At 42.7% G+C, this 24,796-nt stretch overlaps 1 protein-coding gene across 4 annotated transcripts; it reads right to left on the reverse strand.

Moving 5' to 3' along the window:
- Nucleotides 1-1,659: 1,659 nt before the first annotated feature.
- epg5 (ectopic P-granules autophagy protein 5 homolog (C. elegans)) lies at nt 1,660-24,195 on the reverse strand. 4 transcript variants are annotated; one of them, XM_042421466.1, is made up of 46 exons: nt 24,070-24,195; nt 23,497-23,604; nt 22,497-23,153; nt 21,785-22,045; nt 21,491-21,689; nt 21,198-21,334; nt 20,983-21,090; nt 20,825-20,898; nt 20,585-20,693; nt 19,685-19,799; nt 19,441-19,588; nt 19,194-19,355; nt 18,948-19,105; nt 18,573-18,724; nt 18,122-18,262; nt 17,830-17,991; nt 17,619-17,741; nt 17,274-17,536; nt 17,037-17,177; nt 16,773-16,917; nt 16,143-16,340; nt 15,684-15,791; nt 15,437-15,559; nt 15,028-15,194; nt 14,684-14,920; nt 14,441-14,564; nt 14,170-14,314; nt 13,654-13,825; nt 13,362-13,524; nt 13,117-13,259; nt 12,833-12,989; nt 12,105-12,299; nt 11,791-12,004; nt 10,529-10,713; nt 10,234-10,441; nt 10,031-10,106; nt 9,425-9,528; nt 9,147-9,322; nt 8,163-8,387; nt 7,858-8,067; nt 6,811-6,955; nt 4,626-4,868; nt 4,271-4,484; nt 3,259-3,477; nt 3,063-3,177; nt 1,660-2,972 (listed from the first exon to the last, which is right to left on the reverse strand). In XM_042421466.1, the coding sequence occupies exons 2-46, from the start codon at nt 23,548-23,550 to the stop codon at nt 2,790-2,792; spliced, it is 7,758 nt and encodes a 2,585-aa protein (XP_042277400.1). In that variant the 5' UTR covers nt 23,551-23,604; nt 24,070-24,195; the 3' UTR covers nt 1,660-2,789. The 4 variants fall into 4 exon arrangements, with proteins under 4 accessions (XP_042277400.1, XP_042277397.1, XP_042277399.1 ...); XM_042421463.1 differs by having other exon boundaries at nt 21,785-22,048; XM_042421465.1 differs by having other exon boundaries at nt 21,785-22,048; nt 24,055-24,195.
- Nucleotides 24,196-24,796: the final 601 nt, after the last annotated feature.

A 24,796-nucleotide genomic window follows, 5' to 3' on the forward strand; every position in this document is an offset into this window, starting at 1 on the left:
ATGCGATCATGTAGAAAAGTGTTGCATGGCTGTGGAGGAGAACGGGGAGAAGCATTCCTGTGTGTCCAGCTGAGTGTGTGTTTTGGCAGCAGGGAGGGACTTAGAGCCTTTGCAGCTGTCCCAGAAGAACAACTGGTCAGCAGTGGAGTGTTATTCATGCGGGGGCCCTCTGCTCAGCCTGTAACGGACACTGGAACATGCTGAAATCGCCTGCAATGCACTGACAGTAACATCTGGTGAAAATGGAATCTGAATGCTGCATCTGTCTGTGCCAAGTTTTCTTACTCACTATCATCAGAGGTTCTTGTGTAACTAGTCGGGTTTCAAATAATGCAGCCACATTGCTGCAGTAGTTCACTTTATACTGTCTGTTTCTGGACTGGATGCAGTTTGTGTGTTTGTTTTACTGTTTGTCTTCATCCTAATTGCCAGTGACTACCAATGGGAGCTGATCCACATGCTGCTTCGATGCTGAGCGTGCACTGAAACAGTCTAGGAACAACTATCCCTGACCTGATGCTGGGTTTCCATGGTGACACGGGAAACTGCCAGACAGTGATGTGTCTGCCAGAAATATTCTCAGTCTCAGCAATGGGACCTCTGTGCATGTGCGTCTGAGAACATGGGACGAGTGAAGGAAGAGGAAAATGTTTCAGAGCCAACTGTCACATAAATATCGACTGCTCCACCACCTGAGCTGAGAGACAGGAGGACAGAAGGCCGATTAGACAGCGCGAGAGACAGCAGACAAGGGGTTCACAAAACACACCGGAAACCATTTTCGAGTATGAAGAGGAGGCAGAAATGAGTCTCTAAGCATCTCCCACCTCCCCTCCTCCTTCTCCCTCTTACAGCCTCAGAACACCCAGTCCTCTCCACCTCCTCGCTCACTTTCAACCCTTTCTGTAACCATAGAGACCACTGCTGCCTGAAGAGAGGTTTTCTCCCAGACGCGGTGGTGTCAAATGAGGATTCTGGATGTATGTGTACGCATACACACATCAAAGCACACAGCTCAATTTATAGACTGCCTCCTTTGTGAGAGCTTCTTTCAATTGGGGACATGTACCTTCACACAGATGCAGAGAACAGCAGGATGCGCACGCCAATCAAATCACTCAGACACAGTGCATGCTTGTCATAACAAGCTTCTTAGACAAAGAAGCTTTAATTTTAGTTTGACCATCGGCAGTGTTATGCACGGAGAATGCAGATTGCTGTTAAGCTGTAAAGGCTGCGCTATGTATAGTGTCTGGATCTCTTCTGATTCCTTCACTGGTTCTTTAAAGCTCAATTCATGAATGTCTTTCCACGTGATGAGTTCAGGGACTTTAGATCTGTCTTCCTGCTCTCAGAAGATCAATGTACTACATATGTTCCCAGATCACCAAGCTGGTTGATAAATACCAGCTGCGAGACATTCAGTTCCCTTTATTGAAAAGAATCTTGTCTCTTTTGTGCAACCTGGCTCTATAGCTCCCCTCCCTCAGCGGCCTTACAGAACCAATCCTGATCACTGACTCATAAAAAAGAAATGCTTTTAACATTAATAGTCACCACGTAACACAGGCAATAAGGAAAGCTTCAGGCTGTAGAAGTGCAGCACGACTGTTATTGAGATGGCACAGAGCAACAGAAGTGTTGAAATGGCAAGGATGATAAAAATGTGAAAACTTGTTTTGGATGTACAGTAATGCTGAAGGTCCTCAAATGACCATTACATAACACCATTTTTGTACATAAATCAAGTTGTATGCTGTAACTAACGTCCCTGACCCTCTTAGTAATACTAACAGCATTAGCTATTTGTATTAATTTGGACACACTACTTTATAAGGAAGCCTAGTGGTGTGGTGCTTTGTAATTGGCACTCAGAGTACTTTCTGGTGCATGTGCTTTTTCAGACGTCAGATTGTGTCACAGAAACAGATGAAACGACCACAGCTCATTGTCCAGAAGATTTAAGTAGCTGAGCAGACAAAAACAACATCTTTGGCAGAAACAAAGAAAGCACTTTTGGCTGAACATGAACATAATACTGGCAAATGTACTGCAACTAAACATAATTATTTCACTGATCTGAATGTGTGTAGTACTTAGGATCCAGACATTTCTTCAACATGTAGTTCATAGTTAGATATTAGCATCAACAGCAAACATCATGAGTTTTAATCAGACTGTTAACCAGCTTACCTGGTGTGTCCTCCATTCTATTTTAAGGACGTACTACTAAACTGATAGGCCTATTAGATCTGTCCCTCAACTTCCTCCAAATAATCTGTGGACCCTTCAACTTTTTTTTTTGTCAGATTCCACATACAGGTGTGAAATTTGTAAAACCACAGTGTTGAATTCTGATTCATGAATTCTGCTTCAATAAATATGTGCAACATCCTCTCAAATCAAGAACAGAATAGATGGTGTTTAAAACCAACAGGCAGGTTACATAAAAAGCAACAAGGCATAAACATGAGTGAAGAAAGCAAAGTGCAAGAAAAGTTTAGCAAATGACCTTTCTTATACTTCTGACTGGTTTCATTTTTCATCACCAGTCAGAAAAGTCTTTTTAACAATTGCACCATGAGCTCTGATGAACGGTCATTTTCACTCACACACAGCTCTCTCTGATAACAATAGCACAGGTAGTTCAGTACTAGTGCCACTACTTGGGAAACTTTGTGCTCCAGCAAGAATTTCTCTGTGCAGAACAGAGTTTTACTGTCACTGTATTTGACACAGAAATGTAACGTCCGGCAAATCTCCATCATGTGTGTCAGGTTAAGTCAAGGTTAATGGATGATGTGCAGGTATTTGAGGTCAGGGTACAGGAGGTTGGCTAGCAGGGCGAGCAGTCTGGGTCCATCTTTGAGACAGTGTCCTGGGTAGCGGATGAACTGAACAGCTTTATTCACAGAGTCTTCTAACTCCGCATACTGCTTATTGCTGGGCATGGCCTCCAACATCCCCAATGTCTGCATCCACAGAAAAAGAAGAAAGTTATTTTAGGAGATAATTGCAGACTACAAAATGAAAACACTGTATTTGCAGTTTTTGCTGCATACTTGCTGCGCTTTTGCAGAGAGCTGCAAGTCACTGGTGGGTTGGAGTCGGAGCTCAGTTTCTGATGGTACCTGGACTGAAAGGAATGCTGCCAGACTGCGTACCACCACCCTGAACCTAAATGCACATTAGACACACATTAACAGCCGGTCTATCATTATCAGCTGGTTTGTTTTAACAAAACACATGTGAGCTTACCTATTAGAAACAGGCGACCTCTTCCCGAGGCCTATAGCTCCTAGTAGTCCAGAGTTGAGTCTTTCCTCTCCCAGCTGAAGCAGTCTGGTTTGCAACCTCAACAGACCCATGACGACTCCAGATACTTCACTGAGGCCCGCCTGTGGCTGTAGCTGCTCTACTGACAGATTCATTGCCTTGTGCCACCACAGAAACAGCTTGGCTTCATCACTGGGACCACTGGACACACAAAACACATTATAGCATGTGTAGTGAGTAAACTCACATGTAATGCAAAATCAAAATGATGGATCTTTAAAAAAGCCAAAAGAGGCCAAGAGGGTCCAACTGCAGCACCTCAGACCTCCCTCCTCAGACCTCTCTCATGTAGGTATTATCGCCCTGGCAGAGCCCTAGCTGCAGGAGACCACCATTTGCTTCCCGTTTCCAACCATGAGTTGGGACATTTTTAAAAAAACATAACAACATTTTCATGGTGTTTACTGTGGTCATGATGACAAAGGTTATGTAACTTTAAGGAAGTACTAACCACGTTTCGAGTGATCATTTTAACCCAAACCATGATCTTTCCTTAACCCTAACCAAGTGGTTGTGCCTAAACGTAACCAGGCCTTAACCACAGTGTTGTCACACCATAAAACGTAATAATTAGTTGTAGTTGTTTGGGGCTTTTCTGCTTCCGTGCCCCCCACAAGCTTGAAGCACAGCCAAGAAAAGCAGTGGCAACCGGCAGTGCAGTAGTGCCCTTGCCTTACGAAAGATTCAACAAACCTTTAAAGTAGGCCTTGTAGATCTAATATGAGTGAAGATTCAGCAACTAAATTGCTTATTTCTCGCCTCAAATTTGTTCAGAAACAGATTTTGGTGGACTGCTAAGGTGAATTAAGTGAAAGTTTATCCTACTACTCATGCTCAAACCCCATTGGCTCACAGAAATGGGTCCTCAGGAGTGAGATCTGCAGTTGGACCCTTCCCAAAGAGGCAAGTAATTGAGAGAATGAGGGGGTCAAACCTGGGGAAGACTTGATTGGTCCATGTGTTAATCAGACCCAGTGTCCTTCTCTCATTGGCTGCTGTGTATTCACTGTTAAGGCGCTGAAGGATGAAGGCATAGAGCGTCAGGAAGCTGCCTCCTGATTGACTCTCAGAGAGGAAGTCATCCACGGTGAGCTCAGGCACCTGCAGCGATGCCAACACAGGACCCCAACCTACAGACTCCTCCTCAGCTGAAATCAGGGAAACAAAAATAAAATCAGTGGAACATTAAACTTTCTATACAAAAGAGAGAAATTTAAAGGACTAAACCTACTTGTTGACGTGAGTTAATTTATAAAATAGTTCAAAATCTGAATTTCTACTTTTGTTACCATGGTTGAAGTAGGCTGTGATGCACGCCTCCATGATGCGGGTCATGTGACGCACTGATGCAAGACAGCGCGAACAGGCCGTGAGAAGAGGCAGAATAGGGAAGCCCCTCCCCTTCCTGTCCAGCCAGGTAATGACGTGAGCGGCAAGGGCCTCGCCCGTTGAGACACCCACTCCATTGAGCAAAGCCAGCGCATCGCTGAACAGACTGCAGAACGCCATGTGCCTCTGCTCCAAACCCGTCTCTGTAGAGGAAATAAAAAGGAGGAAGACGTAGAAGTGAGGCGAGTGTAGGATATCGAATTCTTTCAAAAACATTATGATTCCTTTTGGCGTAACAGTCTGTCTGTATAGGTGCAGGAGTACACACACACACACACACAGAGTCAGTGACCTCTGACCTAAAGGCACAAGGATGTCAAGGAAACATTGGACAGGACTAAAATCCTGTCCCTTCTCACTGCCAATCACAGAGAAAAAGGACAGTTTTGGAAAAGAGCGACTTTGTTTTTCTTTTGAGACACAAACAGTCTGCCCAAACCTGGATGGACCACCCTCCCTTCTCCTGCTAGCTCTTATCTCAAAAGTCGTAACTATTGGGATAAGTTAAATTCCAATTCTTCTCAAGTCTTCTCACTGTTTCATGATGTGTTGATGACACTGACGACAGATGACAGCTGGTGCATAATTTTCAGATATCCGATAGGAATTAAATTATTCCCCTTTAAAGTTGGAGGCCAGTTTTCTCTTCACACAAAGGAATTAATTAGTAATCAACGCGGTCCCTCAAAGGAGCACCAAAGGATCTTCTTTCTCCAAAACACGCCTCCAGGCTGTATGAAGTTTTACAACTCTTTGTCTCGCTCCTCTGTGCTCAAGCCTTTTTGGGCTGTTGCTCCTTTTCTGCTTTTTTCCTTGCTGACTGCTGCTTCTTCTTCTGTATTCCTCTCAGCCCTGCAGTCGGGATGGCCTGACATTTCGGGCATTGTTTTTTTTTTTTTTTCTATGACAGAGCTGAGAGCTCCAGAAAGAGACTCAGCTAAAGATGCCTAAGTCACAAGCCAAGCCGTACCATTTGACATTTGAATGATCTAATATTTTTGTTATCTCCTAATTTTATTGTGTAGTTTTTTTTACAGACTTTTCCAAGAACTCCTCTGATTAGTTTACAGCTCCATGCATCCAACTCTGCAGCCTGCCACTAAATGCACCAAGACTGAGACACATCCCTGCTGCGTGTGTCCACTACGTAGCCTCAGCTAGTCTGAGACTGGATTCACTCTCCTGAGAAGCAGTGAACCAAAGCTGTTTCACTGAACTTTCTACAGCGATTCTCATCTGGCTGTCACTCTGGCGACCCGAGGATAGCTGAGTCTGCTTCGCCTTGCTCAGCCCTCATAAAACCATCTCCCTGCCGATTTAATATTCATTCATTATTCATTTAGCCTGCAGTAAACCAAAGATAATGAGACCGTTTCCAATAAACATATTTAAACAGAAGCCAATATCGCGAGTAGCTTGTAGCATGAAGTGTGTGCGCATTCACACGCAAATCCGAAAATTCTACAACACAGAGAAGTTCCTCATCATCAGCCCTTCATCACCAAGGAAACAGTAGGAAAATCATCTACCATGTTTCTGTTTCAGAGTTGATGCAAGAGCAATTAAAATTTGAATTTTTATTGGCTGTAGTTAGTCTTGGCCCCTCATTGCATTTTTGACTTGTTTTTGATAACCTTCATCCATTAATTTCTCATTCTGTCAACAACAACTTAATTTAATTTACCCATTCATTCATTCATTTATTAATTTTAGTTGTATATATGTATATATATGTATATATGCTTAATGTTTCCCATTCATCCCTATTCCTTGGTAGTTAATAAAATAGTAAATATTTTGATTTATAGCCAAATCGTTGTATTTGTCTGTTCCTTTATATCAGAGATGGATGTTATATTATATATTCAGAGTTCATGACTTTCAGATATGACTGACTAATTTTATTTAATTATTTGTCATCCTAATCAATCAATTAATTAATAATTAATTAATCCATGGAGGTGGTGCCCCTATAATTTTACAAGTGCATAACATTAATTTTCAAGTGTAGTGTTATTCCTACAGCGAGTAAAGAGTTGAGATTGATGATGATGATGTTAAAGACGACAGTGAGCATTAGCTCACCTGGCGGGTTGAATGTGACGATGCTCTCCAGCAGTGTCTCCAGCTGGGTCTCCAGGGTGCTGAGGCTGATGCTGCCTCCTTGCTCCAGAGTCACTAAAGACTGCACACACCAGCACACGTACGCTCCTGCCTTCAGCGTCTCCTCCTGACACACAGAAAATGACAGAGATCAGAGGGTTTTTGTTTGTCTGGAGTAAGATTTATATAAAAAACACATTGATAAACCAAGAAACACACAACTTTGTCATTTACAATATAATGTATATACTACTTTACTACAGGTATACATGAACTAATTTCTAATATTCACAACATGTTTCAGGTTGTATGGATGGATCTCCACTGTTTTTTTTTTATTGTGCATATTTTGCTATAATTTGTAGTATCTATGTTTGAGAGCAAAGCAAGACTATTTTTAGAAATTAAGTTGTTGGTGAAATGTGAGGAAACACATTTCTGGATCTTGGCACAGTCCTGTGTACAGTATAGTTTGGAAGCGGATCGTGTAGATCTTGCCAAAGTCCCTCTACTTAACAACATTATTAAGTGGTGTATAAATGTGCCTTCTGCTGCTCTACATCCACCGTAGAGATTTAATTGCTACATTAATGTAAACTGGCTGAGTGACACAGCGCTGGCTAAGAAAGATGAATCGTTTATGCTAAATTTAATGAGGATGTGCCAAGCCTCCCACTTTTACACAAAACATGTCTGCCTGGGGCACTGGAGATGCAGATATCAGAGACTCCTGAATTCTTATATTCTCTAATACCTCTTTATAATATGGTTGCTCAATGAGAGTCATATCTAGTCTATTAATCTAAATTCTCCTTTTAGACTCTCATGAAATCTCACCTGTGAGCAGCTTTCATCCATTTATTTATGGAGTTATGAAAGAATTTAGTGGCTAATTTATTAAAAATGTCTGACTCACTGCATGTATCTGTTCATTCTCTCAATACTATATCATGAGTAGGGAGGTTCTATGATACATATACAGACTTATATATAGGTTTATGATGCTTTAATAAATCTGTGCTGTCTCACCCTGTGGGGAGTGTCATTAGGGCGGGGGTGGAGCCCAGCAGCGCTACGCAGTGATTTCAGCAGCAGCTGAGGTGCAGAATCAGCACTAAGCAGTAAGGAGGCGGGGTAGTGTGTGCCAACATATCCCAGAATGCCCTGGTATGAAGACAGGTCCAGTTGGTGCCAGGGCAGAGACGTGGACTGGACCAAAAGACTGAGTAGAGGGGAGTCCTGGAGGTTGAGGAAGAAGAAATGAAGAAGAATGAATAGAGCAGGGACAAGGGATCTCAAGTGGTTACAATGAGCCTTTTGTTTTTTGAACTCACCTGTTGACTCAGGAGCTGCTCCTCTTTTGCCAGAAAAACTAGCATGTATAACAGATAGACCAACATGGTGTGTGATTCCTTCTGAGTACCCATGTCGGGTAGAGGTGGATATGTTGTAGATGTGGCAGGCGTTTGTAAGTGGTCACTTAGGACGCTGACCCAGTTCACTTCACATAACACCTCTCCCATAAACAGGAAGCAGCTCTTGGGACTTCCTCTCTCCACCTGCAGGCATAGGAAGTTGAGAAAATAAAAAAATATAACAAATTACATCTGATTATATATGTCTGATTCCCACTTAATGCAAGCTGCACATCTATGGCTCAACTGATAATCGCTGTTATCTTGAAATCCAAACATCCTAAATATTAATTCAATTGGCATGTATCTTCTTTTAACTGGCAGGCCTCCACAAAGACATAACAGGGAATGACAGAGGTCTTCTGAAAATAATTACTGCTGCAGAAAAAACCTCCACAATTGCTTGTAAATGCATAAATGGTTACAGATTGATCCATCTACAGCAGACCTTTGATCTAATATTATCAAAGAGATCCATGAGAAAGAAAGATCGAATTGAATCACTAAAACAGAAGCTGTTTTTCCTTTCCTTTTCCTCCTCTTGTTTAAGTCTTTCTCTTGTTGGTACACTTTCATTCATTGAAGAGCAAATATAATCAGTCTTTGAGATTTGATTTTTTTTTTTTTAATGAATTCTAGTTTATTATTTTTGAATCAACTATTTGAGTAATGTGTACAAACTCTCTATATTAGCCTCTATGGATACACGTGGTTCTTGAGAGACAAGAGCTTGGTTAGTAACAGGGTGTTGAGACTGTAATTACGGGAAGTCGGGCTAATAATAGCAGCTGGGGGCCAAGGACCGAGGTCTCAAATTAACAAGCTCCCCTGAGTCATGCATGTATAGATCAGTGTGCAGTGCTGGAGGTGAGGGGTCAGGAATCAGAGGGTTGAGTGTCTCACATTGAAAAGCTGCTCCATGAGTTGAGTGTCAGGGTGCAGGTGTCTCCATTGCAGGCTGCGGAGGTGTGTGTGGTACAGGTAGAGCAGGTATTCAGGCGTGCGGGGAGAGGTGCAGCTCTCACAGTACTGCATCATACACAGCCATAGAGCACCTCTCTGGCCAGGGAGCAGGCGATCTGTAACATGCACACATAGTTATATATAACAGTACAGACAACAAAGAATAGCAGCACATTAACACTCACTCGAGTGTGAACACAGGACCGCTGGGAACCCACCTCTGAATTTGTGGTGCAGCGTGTCAGTGAGTTGAGCGTACAGACCGACCAGAGATCCTGCTGCACTCGCATCGGTCTCCAGCCACGGGTAACACTTGAGGTTGCTGAGACACAGAGACACTGATATTGACATCATTCTCTTTGTTTTTTTCCTTTTCTTTACCCTGGGAAGTACAAAACCCTCACACCATCTATCGACCAGGAAAAACACAGTACAAATCTCTGGCCACATGAGGTTGACTCACAGTTTAAGAAGTAAACAAGTAAAAAGTAAACTTGTGTTCTTTTCTTTCTGAGCAATGTGTTTTTTTAGTGTAATGTACAGTGTGCTTCAGAAATTCAGAAAAAAAATCCCCACTGTTGGTTCAGTTTAATAATGCAATGACTACAACACCACAAGCATCTGCTATCCACCTGCAAAAAGGAACAGAGATTACATCTGAAAAAAAATCAACCTTGTGGAATATGAATATTTTTTCTCTCCTGTTCTCTCTTGAGTCTGTGCTCACATCTGTTTCACATCTGCCTCACTGACAGCAGTTCAGCTCTACAGTTTTGTATCTAAAACCAACAGCTGCTTGAGAGCTGAGGGTGTGTCATACTTACCCGCCATCATCAGTATCCAGGGGAAAGATCCAAGGCTTGAACAACTTCACAATCTTACTGTGCAGGTCCTGAAGAGCTGTGAGACACATTTCTCTTTTATGACGGCAGATAACAACAAAGCATGTGCACAAAACAATCTGATGAATTCTGCGACTGATTGCAGGTCTAAATATCCTCTATGTATTCTGGTATTTGATATTTACCCTTCATTATTTTACTGCTGCCCACTGACTCTCTGGCACAGCTGCTGAGCTGCACGTTGATCAGACAACCAACCAAATGGTCCCAGAAGGAGACAATGTCACTGATGTAGGGAGTCCAGGCAGAGTAGAGGCCAAAGCTGCGGAGGTCTGTCTTACTGAGACGACTCCGCAGGAAGTAGTCACTCAGCCAATCGACTGTCTCATCCACCTGTTAGCAGCAAATACGACACGACATGTTAGCTATTATGAGATAACAAGGTTTGAGTCTGTTATCAACAACACCAACATTATTCACCTGCTGAGGAGAGAGGCTGATCGGGGATCTGTAGGGAGAGGCTGTGGGTCCGGCTGTACGGCTGGAGACGTCACTGGTGCTGAGCGCTTGTTCACCTTTGATCCTGCTGTGGGTTGGAGGTAAACAGCCCAGCACTCGCAGAGTCACCTTCCAGCACTCTGGGCTCAGTAACTGGTTTGAGGAGCCTGGTGATGTTGAGAAATGTCTGTTTCGTTAGGAAGAACCTAAACTCAATATTCTTGATATAAAAGTGCTGTATTATTTATATAGTATTATTCATTTAGCAGTTGTGGCTCTAATACAGTTTAAGAATTAATTATTTTTATCTTTTGTTGGAGTGAAGATGACTAAGACACATTCTTCCAGACAGACAAATTTGTTTTTTCTGAATCACTTGAATCAGAAACAAGAATATTTTTCAAAGCAGTCCTTGCTTCTACATGAGCAAGGACATGAGCATGCAAGTAAAACATAACAAACAAAAAATGAAAAGATGCTACAGAATAACCATATCAAGTGAGTTTCTGATTTTCTTTCTGTACTATCATAAATGTAAGCAGATGGCTCAGAGGTGGCAAGAAAACCCCATTCCTTAACCTTAAAATGTGTGCTTTGGTTGGCATAGGTTGAGGAAACAGTGAAATAAAAAATGCATTTTCCTAGTTTTCATCCTGTGTCTCATCATTTGATGACTCATCTTGAGGGGTGTATACAAAAATGTATCCAATCAAATGTGATTTTGGCCTACTAGCTAACAGCACCTATCATATAGAGTAAAACTGCACTTGAACGATTGTAGGTTGTAGTGGCTAGCAGAACAATATTATTCAGCCATATTCTTTTCATTTCCAAAAGAATGTGGCTGAGGTCTGATTTATTCATTTTTCCTTCATCCTCCTCCTCCTCCTGATCTCACAACATGGGTAAGGGAGGTGTGTGTAGAGGCCACAAGCTCTGTTTCTTTCTGCAGCCCTTTATTGTGCTGCATTTGCTAAGCCACACCCACTTTTAGCGGTCCAACACCATCCACATGTACTGTTTCACTGGGAAATACGTCACGATACAGAAGCTCGACACTAACTTCTGTTTGTGAGACTCTAGAAGCCTAATATGTGTAGTCTAATGTTGTCTCATCCTTTATTATATTAAAAAATGGTACTGATAATTCAAGTTGTGGCTTTGAGGCACAACAATAATTTGAATTCACAAATTTAAGGGGGCAACCCTTACACACAGACACAAACACACACACACACACTTACTGGTTGTAAGCAGTCGCAGGCAGTCACTATAGTGGTCGGGGAAATGGTGGCGTAAAAGCCAGGTCCAGTGTTTGGTGAAAAGGTGAAAAGGTGTGAGAAGTTCAGGCTCGGGGTCTCGGCCGCAGACACAGAGAGCTCCATGGACCAACTCCAGCAAACGGGTTCTCTCAGAAAACACAGGATGGGCTTCATTCAGCCACTGGGACAAATCAAACTACAAGGGGAGATGCAAAATTAGCTTCTGTAACTGAACCACCACTGGGTGTACAGTATATCATATTTCTTCAATGAGTTGTATTTTTGTCTGGACTAACCTTAGTGAGCAGCATGAAAATGACATCAGCACTGTCTAGGTGTAGGGATGTCACCACATCTTGGTAGAGGAAGACGAGCTGATTGGGTGCTGCATTGGGAGTGAAGAAGGGGGAGATGAGAGGGCAAAGCCGCCTCTGTTCCAGGATGGTCTTCAGGACGCGGCCACACTCTTCTGCATTGCCCTGGATGAACACCTACACACAAAACAAGATTTACAGGCTAATTCACAAGTATGTTTAATCAAACCAGACACCAGCCTTAACCAGGGTCTGCCCCATTATTCTGCAGGGGGCTGACTCTACAACCTGATTTTATCCATGTGATGCGGCCAAAAGAACATGAGTTGCTTCAAATTGAAGCTTTTGGTTGTGAGGTCTCAGTAGTTGAACTGTTCCCCATTTTTGTTCTTTATTTAAATGCATATAAAAATAAAAATTCTGCTAATAGCAGGAAGACAGTGGATTAAAATACTACTGCAGTAGCATTTCTGATTCAGTATCCTTCATTAATACCCCAAAACTCATCATCCTTTTGCTCTCTTGTTGGGAAGCACTGTCGGGCCTCTGGATTTGAAGCAAGTAGGATTAACAATTTTGGCCACAGATACAAATTGTTGTTCAAGGGGTGAAGGATGTAACAGTCTGACTTTGTTTGGATATTTTAAATTAAGCTAAACAATCCTTGATATAAATCTTGTAGTGCTATGTGTATATGCGTGTATGCACACCTGTCCCAGTATCTCCACACACGAGGAGAGGTACTGGCGTGTTGGCGGATGTCGCAGTGTGTCCTCACACACAAAGGAGACAACCTGGTAGAAGACAGACACGCCAACGTGCTGCACTGCCGGCGATTTCTGTGCCTTGTACATATTCACCAGAGCCCTGAACACATAAATAAAACACACATAAGCCAACATCATTTTTTTCCCCCACATATGTTTGCACTTGTATTTATTGTTATGTAGATCATGTATCTTCTTTCAGAGCGGTGGGATCTGTTTATACAGACGTGATAAAGTTCTCAGTGTGGACAGCAGCCTGGGCCAGGCTTTGAGGAGGAGGAGCCATGGCGTCGGTTTGAAGCTTCTTGAGATCCCTGCACAGTGATGTTATCTGAGTCTGCACCGCCTCCTGTCTCTGGACACGCTCACACTACACGGTTACACACACACGCACACACATTAACAAATCATGGGCAAGCATTTTACAGTGATACTTCTAAATGTGGCTTCTGTGCAGAGTGAGCGGTCGTACTGTGACAGTGATGTTTGCGGGTCCCTGGCACGGCTGCCCTCCCTTCCCTTTACACTCCAGGGCCATGCTGACTTGTTCGGGTCGGTTCTTATAAAGTAGAGGAAGACCTTCCAGCAGCTCCTGCTCCATTGCCACCTGCTGGGCTTCGCGTGCCACTGCAATCCTGACACCATCATGAACAAGTATTTTGTAATCAGAGCGTAGTTTTGTGTGTTTTCATGTGATTGTTGGCATGTGTACAAACGGGTGAGTTATATTTATATATAGTTATGTTTGTATGATCTCCATGTACCTGGCCTGGTCCTGCAGGATGCTGAGGTCTTGCTGCAGCAGATCAGCAGCAGCTTTAGAGTCGGTGAGACAGACAGAGGGGACCTCAGCTACTGGAGCTTTGTGGTGCTGCAGCTCCGGAGCTGAACGGGGAACTGGATGCTTCTGCAGGTTGGACAGGATACGTTCCCTTGCTGCACACAGAGAGACACAAAGCACAACATCAATCTGGTTAAAAAACACCCATGCTACCACAGTTGATGGAATTTGTTTTCAATATTGCATGCAAAAAAACTTAAAATAAAACAAAAAGTGTAAATTTTCATGCTGACTTGAAGGGATAAAATGGTAGAGGGCAAAATCACCACAACATAAGACCTACTGTACCATGAACGCCTACTTGATTTATGTGTTTATATTTGTGGAGATCACGAATCACAGTTCAATATTGTCAACCTTCACATTTACTGCAGCGTTTCTGCTGAAATTAACCTGAAGGCAATGTTTTGAATCTAGAAAAACATTTTTGGCTCAATACCATTGCTGAGGCTGGTGTAGTCAGTGAAGCCGGGGTTTTGGGCCTGAAGGAAGGTTGGCTCACTCTGAACCTTCTCCCACAGAGACAAAACCTCCCTCTCATCATACTGCAGACGCTCCTGGTCCACAAACTCAAGCCAAAGTTCCTACAGCAACAACACAGATTCAAATGTATGAGCAATATAACAAATCATCTGCTGTAACCACTGATCCATGTATTTTTCATTCATCAATCTTAACACACGTACAACCACACAAAAAGAAACACCCACCTGCTGCCGCTGCATGACCTGTGCCAGTTTGTGTGGCTCATACTCTGGAGGAAGAGAAGGAAGGTACACTTCCTGCTTCTGCAGTGTTTCATCGTCCAACCACACGGCAAACACACCAAACAACCTGTAGGCAACCAATCAGTTGAGATATGAGTATCTGTAAACACACTAATGGCTGCTACTACTTGCTAGACAAGAGGAAATAATCTATTTCAGTGCTAATATCAAGCATCAGAGACCTACCTGACCAGCTCTGTGTGTAGCTGAGGAGAAGTGAGGTAAGGGGGCCGGGGACTGTCGGGGCTTTCATCCCCCTGGTTGTCTGATGAGGGTGTGTGTGGCGGAGGCACCCTGAGGGCCTGGCTGGCAGCATGGTGGAAGTCAGACACCTCCTGTATTCTCTGTCTCAGGTCTCTGAGTAAGGTGGCCTGAGAGGAAGCCTGGAAGAACCTTTGGCCAATACATCCACCTGCAGCCAGCCTGGTGGGCGACACATACCAACAGATACATAGTACCTTTACTATACATGCATTCTGTCTATTTTGTGGTTTCTCTGGCTAAAAGGTTATGAAGTGGGTGCATCGTACCCATATTCAGGCCCAGGCTGTCTGAGGTAGAGCTGTAGGAACTTCTGCCAGATCAGAGGAAGGAGGGGGTGGTCAGGGGGCGTGGCTAAGGCCTGACATGCCCAGCGGTACACCTGTAGTCGCTGCAGAGACGGGGCTACTGGCAACTTCAGCCTCTGTTGCGCCTTCTGGCTCAGACACAGACAGACCATTAACACCATCTAAATACAGCACTCTGGATTATGAACCACCAGTGCTCTTTGACTTTGCAATTACTCTGTGCCTACATAGATAGCATCTTCTCTCAATTGTCTGAGGTTGTGCAACATTTTATTCTCTTATTTACTGTGTCACTCCTGTATTGTGAAATGAAACATCCTGATATTTCCACCTCAACAAATGTATAACTTTTGTGTGTTTGTTTGCATACCTTTAATGCTTGTTCTGGGGAGATGTTGGGCTCTGACAGGAGCTCATTCTCAACACATCGTCTGAGCTGAGAATCTTCCTCAAACACGCCCTCCATATTCAGCACCAGCCAGGCAAACCAAACCTACAGACGACACACACACACACACACACACACACACACACACACACACACACAATCAATCCTGTCAGGGACTGAGAACTCCACCAACGTGATCATAGTTCTTGCACATATTGTTGAGGCTTACCTCCACACTCAGTGATTGGCCCTCTATAAAGGAGGGCGTGGCATTTCCAGCAATCCAGCCAACCAGAGAGGAGAGCAGACCTCGATCTCCATGGTAACCCAAGGCATTCTGAGTGAGGTATGAAAATGGACAGAAAAAAAATCACAATTATTGTTGGTGTCACTGTGCTAGTTCCTTTTTATTCGGCAGTGCTGACTTCCTGAAGTTTTCACAAAAGAAACTTTCATAATACAATCACTAATGTTATGAGATCTGTTTCATCATGTGAACCAGCGGCAGCCTGCACAGCAGTAAATTTGTACCATGACTTAATGAGTTAAAGGTGTAAGTTGTCTTTTGCACTTACTGTAATGATAATGCAATGTTAATGTTTATACAGAGCTAAATTCAGCATGTGCACCTGCTGGACCTATGAGAGTCCCTGAATTATGCAAACCTCTAACACGACTCAGTAAATACCTTATGCTGTTGGTACAGAAGCTTCTGCACACATTCCTCCTGGTGGTGTGTGAATGCAGCGCAACAGATTTGATCCATGAGGAATAGGACTGTTTTGTCCCGGTACCACAGGTTCTGCTGAGTCAGAATTCCCACCCAAAATTCCAGCACTGCTGCAGCTCCGACACGACTGGGCTTTGAACTCTCTAATACATGGCTCTGGAATAAAACACACACACATTTAAAAATGTCTTCTTTGTTTTGAGGAAGATGTAAGAGTTAAAATGACTTATGCTCATTGTACAGGCTGTTTTTCATTTTAAAATTTTACCCATCTTTTCCATATTTTTTTGGAAATATTGAATTTGTAAAACTTCATTTCTTGTACATTTTAGTTGTATAGTTTTCATATTTTTCAAATGGAATTTCAGCCTTTTTCCTTTTGACTACTGAGTTATGATATTACTGACACTTGTTGGCATACACAAATACAAAGTGACTGTATCTGAATTTCTTTCTTTCTTAATTTTTAAGACAAATACTTCTTTAGATAATATTCCATCTTTTTCAAATCACTGTAAGAATCCTGCATGTCAGTATTGGTTTGTGATGGATGTGAAGTCATTATAATAAAAGCTATTTATAACATACCTGAATGACACTGTTCAGCAGTCGGACATGGTCTCCATAGGTGGTTCCTGTGAGGAGCGGTGCCACCCGGTGAGTGACCTGCTGTGTCACACCTTGAGGACACACACTGTCGTACTGCAAGAATAACTGGATACAACTTACAAACCTGGCATTAGCATAAGAAGGACACAAGAGAGAAGAGACATATGAATAAATGTTAAGTTTTAGACAGGCAACTTTTTCTGATCTTTCACGGGTTGTGTGTGAAGGATGTATCTTGCTTACTGAGAGTTGTTGAGCAGGTAGAAGCTGAGAGGATAGGTTGGGGGTAGGATGTTGTCCAGAAGATGCACAGCGGCTCTCAGGTGTCGAGACTGAATCAGACTCTTCAACAAACTAACTCCTTCAGTACAAAAGTTTTCCAGACTGGATAAAAAAAAAATCACAGAGATGAACTTCATTTAAATTCTATTAGTAATTCAGCCATAAATATTCAATATAAATGTATGTGTGAGTACAAACCTATGTCCAACTGTTGTCATAGCAATGGACAGGTAGCATCCAATAGGGATGCCTGCTTTTACAGCCCTGAGAACAGAGTGCATGCTGGGAGCGTGTGTAAGCTCTGGAGGTGGGTTGGACGCCAAAGCAGGGACCGACCAGGCTCCTTTCGGGTTCTGGGAATTACCATGGAGCTTCAGCCTTAGCAACAGTTGCCATGCCCATTGACTAAAAGATGCTTCAGGAGACACACCCAAACGAAGGACACTGGCAAGGTAAGACACCTGGAGGAAGGAAACAAAGTCATTCTTTGATACAAACGGTGGACCACACTAGATGTCGCCGAGGAACTGGTGCATGTGTTACCTGTTTGATCCCCTCTGATATGAGGCCACTGTATGGTTTGTCAGTGAGGTACTTTTGATAGGCTTCAGCCACCAGCAGAGCTACCTCACTGTGCAAAGATGAAGACAGGGCCAAGGATCCATCCTGCGAGACAAAACAGGCTAAGACATTTAACAACAAACTCATAACTGTACTCAAGACAGCAATTATTTTGAATGCACGTTTGACTTACCTGTGAGAAACCCCAGTTCAGACCCTCCAGTATAACACAGGCCAGCCGATTCTCCACCTCAGACAGAGGATGCTGGAGCAACCACGCACCGATCACACATATTTCCTCTGGCCGGGGCCGCCACAGGCTCAGAGGCAGCTCTTTACACAAGTACAGTGCCATCTAACACACACGTACATAGACAGAAAAAAAACTCGTGAGTTTAAGTTCTTCCATTTCCATATTTTCCTCTGATTGCGGTCGCCTACTTGCATGTAAAAGCTTTAAGTCACAGCAGAATAGCAGAACTAACCATGCCGACAGTTTGTATGGTCTCTCTCAGTCTCTCCAGGAGCACGGAGATAATGTAAGGATGGGCTATCGCAATGGCAGCCAGCAACTCCCTCCCCACCTTGGAGTAGATTTCTCTGGTAGACATACTCACATAAGCCACCTGGAGCAAAAAATAAGGAAAGAGATGTCAAAGAAAAGAGAAGGTATTATATGTCTTCTAACCAGGGGAATATATGATGAATTTTTAACCAGTTATATCCTTGTATGAACCTCTTTTCTCTTGCTACCCAATTTCCATTTCCATCCATTTATATATAGAATACCTGTCTCCTTCACAGTCAGCCTTTGCCCAGTGTAAAAAAAAATCTGTTAAAAATCAGCAGGATGTTAAACATCCAAATTTCTCGTCTTTATTTTACTGGCTAACACACACCTCCTCTAGTATCTCCCTTCGCATCTCCTCGTCATACCTGGTAAATCAGCAGAGTTATGGTTGTGATGAAGGCGGGGTCGGAGTGCTGAGCCGGTGTGGCCATGTGTGCTAGTGCGGTGAGGAGGGAGATACCGTCAGAGCTGTTCACCTCACACAGCCAATGCTCAAACTTCTCCTGGTGCTCCGGGTCTGTAACGGAGACAGTCATAAACTGTCAGGGTGGCAACAAGTTTTTGGATGTTTTTCAAGTGAACTCAAGGGGCTTTAGGAGGGAAAAACAACATTCAGCTTTACAGTGATATAACCCAAATCTAAGCATTATGATAATGATCATGCAGGTTAGAATTTTTGCTTTTTGACTAGATAATATTCTTGACTCTGGTAATATGTGGTGCAGGTTACGTGTGTGTACCTCTGAGAGCCTGAATGCAAGAATGTGTGTCACTGGCAGCGTTCAGTGTTTCTAGTCCTGCCGTCTCCGCACACTGCATAACATAAAGGACCCTCCACAGCATAGAGCTGGACAGAGTCCCATACGGCATCTCGGACATAAACAACCAAATGCCCAACCTGTGAGAGAAGACCACACAAAACAAATGTGAAAGCTCATAAAGTGAATATTTTCAGTTAAAATGAAAACTCAAGAACAATTCCTCACCTCTTGTTTCTGAGTACATGTAAAACAGCTCTGAGGAAGAGATGATCATATTCCTGCTGCAGCTTGTCCAAAGACAGCGAATGTACATGTGAGCTGGATTCACCAGCACCAGTCACACTCGCATACTGGGCCCAGTGATCACTGACATAACACAGTGTCATTCTGAGGGAAACAAAAGAAGACATGTGATCAATGCTGTGCATTTGCTTACATTAATTTAATAAGCTTACACTATTGGTGCACTGACCGTATGATGTGTCCTATGCGTTTGACTAGCTGTCTGTATCTCGCCCTGTTATAGGTTTGTAGGCCAAGAGCGAGAATTTCAATGAGTGAGGAAGCAAAAGCAAACACACGCATCATCTTCTGACTGGAGGCATGAGGCTCATACACACCTGGAAACAGAGTGTCAGCTGTGTCAGTTCTTTCAGTGAGTGATACAAACCAAAACAAAACAAACAAAAAAAAACATGACAGACAGACTCATTTACCCTGCTTGCTCATTCCCAGCATGTGTGAATAGAGCTGCTGGAAGGGGAACTGGGTCAGAAGGGAGATCAGGTCCTCCTCACACAGCAGCACCCAGCTGCTCTCTGGGTCCTCATCCTAAATGCAGAGAACAGCAGAGAAATGCAGTTACAGGTTAAATGACCACAATTAACTCATTTAAGTAAATAAGTCATAACAAGCTGTATTTTGCAGTTTTAAAGGAAACAATGCTAAGTGAATTCTAATCGCTTTTTATGTAAAATGGTAATTATTAAAAAGAAAGTTAAACAATATTTTATTTTTTAATTACAATAAATAACATAAAATGTCATTTGGCAAAGTAATATGTGTCTTGAAGGTTTTCAAAAGGTTTTCCAAGTTGTTCCTAAGCAACACATTAGTACTGGCAGCAGTTGTAGTTTGAAGCCAGCAAACTGATATTTAAACGGTCATAGCTGCTTATTTAGCACCCTTTTTACAGCAGCTTTGAATGTGACTCAGCCAATCAGGCCAAAGACCAGAACACTCTGTTTTATAAATCATCGTCTACAATCTTCTCATGTTTTCTTTACAGATATATGAACTTGGTATTTTTTCATCATAACTGCATCACAAAGGAAAACAAAAAAGATACTGTATTTAACAGGGCAATAAAATTAACTTTATAAATTTAGTTTGGTATTTATTTTTTCACACAATCGCCATGTTGGAAAAAAAAAGATTTCTTATTTTCCTTTTATTTTTATCATAGCCTTTATTTTCTTCCATTACATGTAAACATACACCTGAAATTGTTCATAAATATGAACTCAGCGCAATTTTTAGATAATTCTTTATTTTCAAAATGTGATGCAGAAGTTTTTTCTTTTCTCACAACACAATCATTGCCTGGCTACACGTACCTCTTCTCCTCCTTCATCCACTAGGGTCCAGTTGCCTGACTCAGGTCCGGAAGCTGCTGAGCTCTGGCTCTCACATGGCTTCATATGGCCCAGAAACTCTGCACGGTGTCTGAGTCAAAACACAGAGGCCACTAATCAGAGATGTGAGGTTGTTAGACCCTGAGAGGATGACCTGGATTCTCATGGAAAACGGTTCAAAGTCAGTGGTGAACAAAAGAGTCAAAGGGCTTCATTACTTACCTAGCAGGTGACATTAAGATTGCCAGAGCTTGCATGAAGTGCTGCACTCCACAGGTGTTCCCCCAAACTTGGATCTAAGCAGATAAAAACTCCAGTCATCCATATGTACGACTACTGACATAATAACAATAAATGAGAGACTGTTTTCCAAGACTAACCTGAAGGAAAGCTGCAGCCCACTTGCCCACCCCAGCGGGACAACACAGCAGATGGCACAGCAGGTAAAGGTGCTCTCCTGACCCTCCAACATGCAGCAGGACTGCCACCTGGATAACAGAACCACATGAAAAATGACAACAATACAATATCTTTCCCATGGAGTAAGGGTGGAACATAGAAAAGGGGAAGCCGTAGAGTGTTTTTGTGCATATACCAATCTTTCCAGCCAGTGGTGGATGTCTGTCTGGAACTGCGTATCATCAAGGACTCTACGTGTGAAGCTGAAGAGGACACTGATGGCCTCTTTCAGGGGTTGGAGAGAACAAGGCTGTGTTTGGCTGCCAGAACAATCTGATAACAAAAACATACAAACCAGTAAAAAACAGATAAACAATGTCAGGTACGTACTCGGCATCAGTGGTGTATTTGAGAGGCATGTTTGGAAGAGTGTTAACCTCCAATCTGTTATGTCCACTTCAACACAATTACAGACAACAAGTCTCTCACCTTTTAATAGGCGATACAAGTATGATTCCACCTGAAGGCGTGACAGAAGAGCAGTGTATGCGTGCAGCGCCACCTTCTGATGGAGCAGCTCACTCCGAGCTTCAAACAGTCTCCTCAGTTCAGCCAACACACTCTGACTAAACTCTGCCTGCTGGAAGCGGTGATACCCGCACACCTTAGACTGGTCTGCACACACACCCTGTAGTGAAGAAATTATAAAAACTGTTATTACAGCAGAGAACCATTACAGTTTTCTTAAATATATACTTTTCTTTATTGTTCCAAAAAACACACCTGAAGTGTCAGCTGTTCATCCCTGAAGCTCCAGAGACGATTCTGTGTGCTTTTGCAGTCAGAGGACTGTGTGTGTAGCTGTGTGTGTGACTGGGTCAGCTGTCTACGACAGCGCCAGTAGTTCTGCAGCAGTTCGGTTAGTTCATGATTCTCCTGCCGGGCCAAAGCGCAGAACTGGACTGCACACACTTCAACACTCTCTAGCCAAGTACGCAACCCTCCGCCTGGCTCCCAGACACTCAGCTGCTCCTGTGAGAACGGCTGCTGAGGAAAAACATCAATGCATGTGGAGTATGTATACAAGGCAACACTGATGGCCCCTAAGACAAGTCCATTGACATAATATAATGACTGGGTATGAACAATATTTACAATATCAAATATCACATAACTCAGTCTTGAAAAGTCTTCTTTATTTCTCAGCTAGAGAATATTAATAGATTGTGTGGCATTGCTATTAAAAGTGCAGGCAGATTACCTTCTTAATCAGAAGTAAAATTGTAAATGCTGTTTTGCCACCACAAATAAATTCTCAAGCTGTGAGAAACACTTCTACATGAAATAATAAAGCAGAGACTTATTATGTTATTTTATTGTTTCAGAGGAAAACATTACGCCACACATTATGAATAAACCCATTTCTTCTATTTGAATAAACCTAAAACTGGATTCATAATCTCATTGAATGTTATCACATGATGTATGAGATTACCTGAATCTCTGGCGCCGTCTTGGGTAATTCTGGGTAGAGTTTGCTCCTAGAAAATTCAGCTACAGACTCCAGAGGCTGCAAACTCAGAGGAGAGGACTCCTGCTCAGCGAGTGCCAACACCGCAGGTCCCTTTCCACAATTTTTAACAGCTTCCTCACTGAGCTGTATCACAGGGCCTTCCTCCAGTGTTGGGAGAGAGGGGTACAGTGCAGGAGCACTGGGGACATTTGAGATCTCAAACTGCGTAGAAACACATGGCTGATTCGATGACTGCTGATCTCCTTCCAGCTCAGTGCTCTGTGGTGCAACTTCAAGCTCAGCGCCTTGAACTTTGACTCCCCCATCTGTTTCATCCTGCTTTTCTGATTCTGTCAAATGCTCTGTAACTTCTGACGTCAGAGTTGACTGTAAAGTCTTTGTTGACACTGAGGTGGATAAAGTCTGTGATGAGGAGGTCTGTTGATTCTCAGAAAGCAGATCTGATGGCTGTCCTGTGATTTCAGGGGGTTGAACAGGGTCCTGCTGCACCACTTCTGGCTCTTGATATGGCAGGCTGAGAGGGATGTCGGTGAAGTCAGAGGCGGACGCCTCATCACAGACAGCTGAGGGAGCTGTAGCTCTTTTGTCTTCCTCTGCATGCTTCTGCTTCCTGACCAGCTGAAGGCATACAAAACAATCAGACACAGACTAATTCCCTTCAGTTAACAACTCTGCCTGTGGCGTAGTTTCCTACATGTGACAATGGGTGTGTGACTAAAGAGCAAACATTGTGATGAATATAGCAAAAACTAATACATTGTGCCAACTCAGTACAGTGAGCCAGTAAATCAGCTCAGTCATTTGAAATCAAGGAGACTTTCAATTTGAAATGTAAATGCTATAGGAGATCTGCAGACAGACATTCAAGTATTTGGATACTCTAAATTGTGCACCATTGTTATTGAGTGTGTTTGTATGTAACTCAGGAGAAATATACAGTAAATGTTTTGGTTTGAATCACCTGTGTTTTCCCGCTGGTTTTTGTCTTGGTCTTCTTTGGTCTTACAGCCTCCATCTTTAGTGACTGCTGACCTCAGCCTTTCCCACCTCTGAGATCACATCAGTAAAGCTGATCGATTGGAAACAAACAGTCGTCATACGTGAACTTGAAACACACACACACACACACACACACACACACACACACACACACACACACTCATACACACATACACACAAACAAGCAACAACAACCCTTTAGCCCAGCTGGAAGAGCTTGCGAGGTTTTTCTTGTGATAAGCAGCTAGTGGCTGGCTGTGTTGTCAAGATAAACACTGTCACTGGTTGTAAACAAAACCCCTCTCATGTGGCCTGTAGGGAAAATGATATCAAGGCAACGGATGGCACGTCTGCTTAACAGTGTAGACATAATGTCTAGAGACTAAATTTCAAGAAAACGAAACCAGTGCTTATGAAAGCTTACAAGACGGCGCTCTACCACTGCTAAGCTAGGCTAACACGTAGCTGTTAGCTCGTCTTTCTCTTTGGTAATTTATTCACCAGCGTATATTAACTTTACCGTATTGTTGCTCACATTGTTAAAATAAGACTCCAACGCGTCCAACGGAGTGACATGAGGCGGCAGCCCCGTCCGCTGGTCAGCTGTCATTTGTTTTGTTTATCCCAGGAACTCCGATATCACAATCTTTAGTCACGTGACTACACCACCTCTCTACGGAAAGTCTGGGAGGCCAAACTGTATCACGCAAACAGAACAAAGGTCATATTGGTGTTTTGTTTACATTTTTAAATAACAATTCTGTGTTCATAAATCAGTATTTACGAGCAAGAAGCCCAACTTTTCTTATCTCTTATCTATGTCAAACAATACTTTACGGCATAAATACATATACAGCTGAATGCAACAACAAAGACCTGCCAGATTTACAATGTTTTTCATTTTATTGTTTAATTTAATTTTAACCATCCTGCTCACCATGGCGTGTTTGTGTACACAAGCTATGCAAAAGTTATGCTTGTTTGTTTCTTGCTCTGTAATTGTATTTTACAACCCTTTTACTTACTGTTATTGTTTATTTTCATCTGATCTTGTTTTGTTAAGCATTTTGGGCTGCATCTTTGCATGAAAGGTGCTATACAAGTAAAGTTATTATTATTATTATTACGATGATAATTATGATGATGGTGATGATGATGATGATTATTATTATTATTTGAATGTAATATAGCTGTCCTTAATAGTAAGTAAGCTCACATTATATAATTTTTCAAATCAGGACTGTATAAACCCTGATTTTGAG

The sequence above is a fragment of the Thunnus maccoyii genome, chromosome 9, assembly GCF_910596095.1.
Source record: "Thunnus maccoyii chromosome 9, fThuMac1.1, whole genome shotgun sequence".
Classification (NCBI taxonomy): Eukaryota; Metazoa; Chordata; class Actinopteri; order Scombriformes; family Scombridae; genus Thunnus; species Thunnus maccoyii.

Excerpts from the sequence above, each read along its gene's own strand:
- epg5 (XM_042421463.1), bottom strand. The coding sequence starts at position 23,550 with ATGGAGGCTGTAAGACCAAAGAAGACCAAGACAAAAACCAGCGGGAAA. Across the intron at positions 13,525-13,653 it reads ATCCTGCAGGACCAGGCCAG|GATTGCAGTGGCACGCGAAG; the intron begins GTACATGGAGAT and ends TGATGGTGTCAG. Across the intron at positions 12,990-13,116 it reads CACACTGAGAACTTTATCAC|GGCTCTGGTGAATATGTACA; the intron begins GTCTGTATAAAC and ends TTATGTGTTCAG.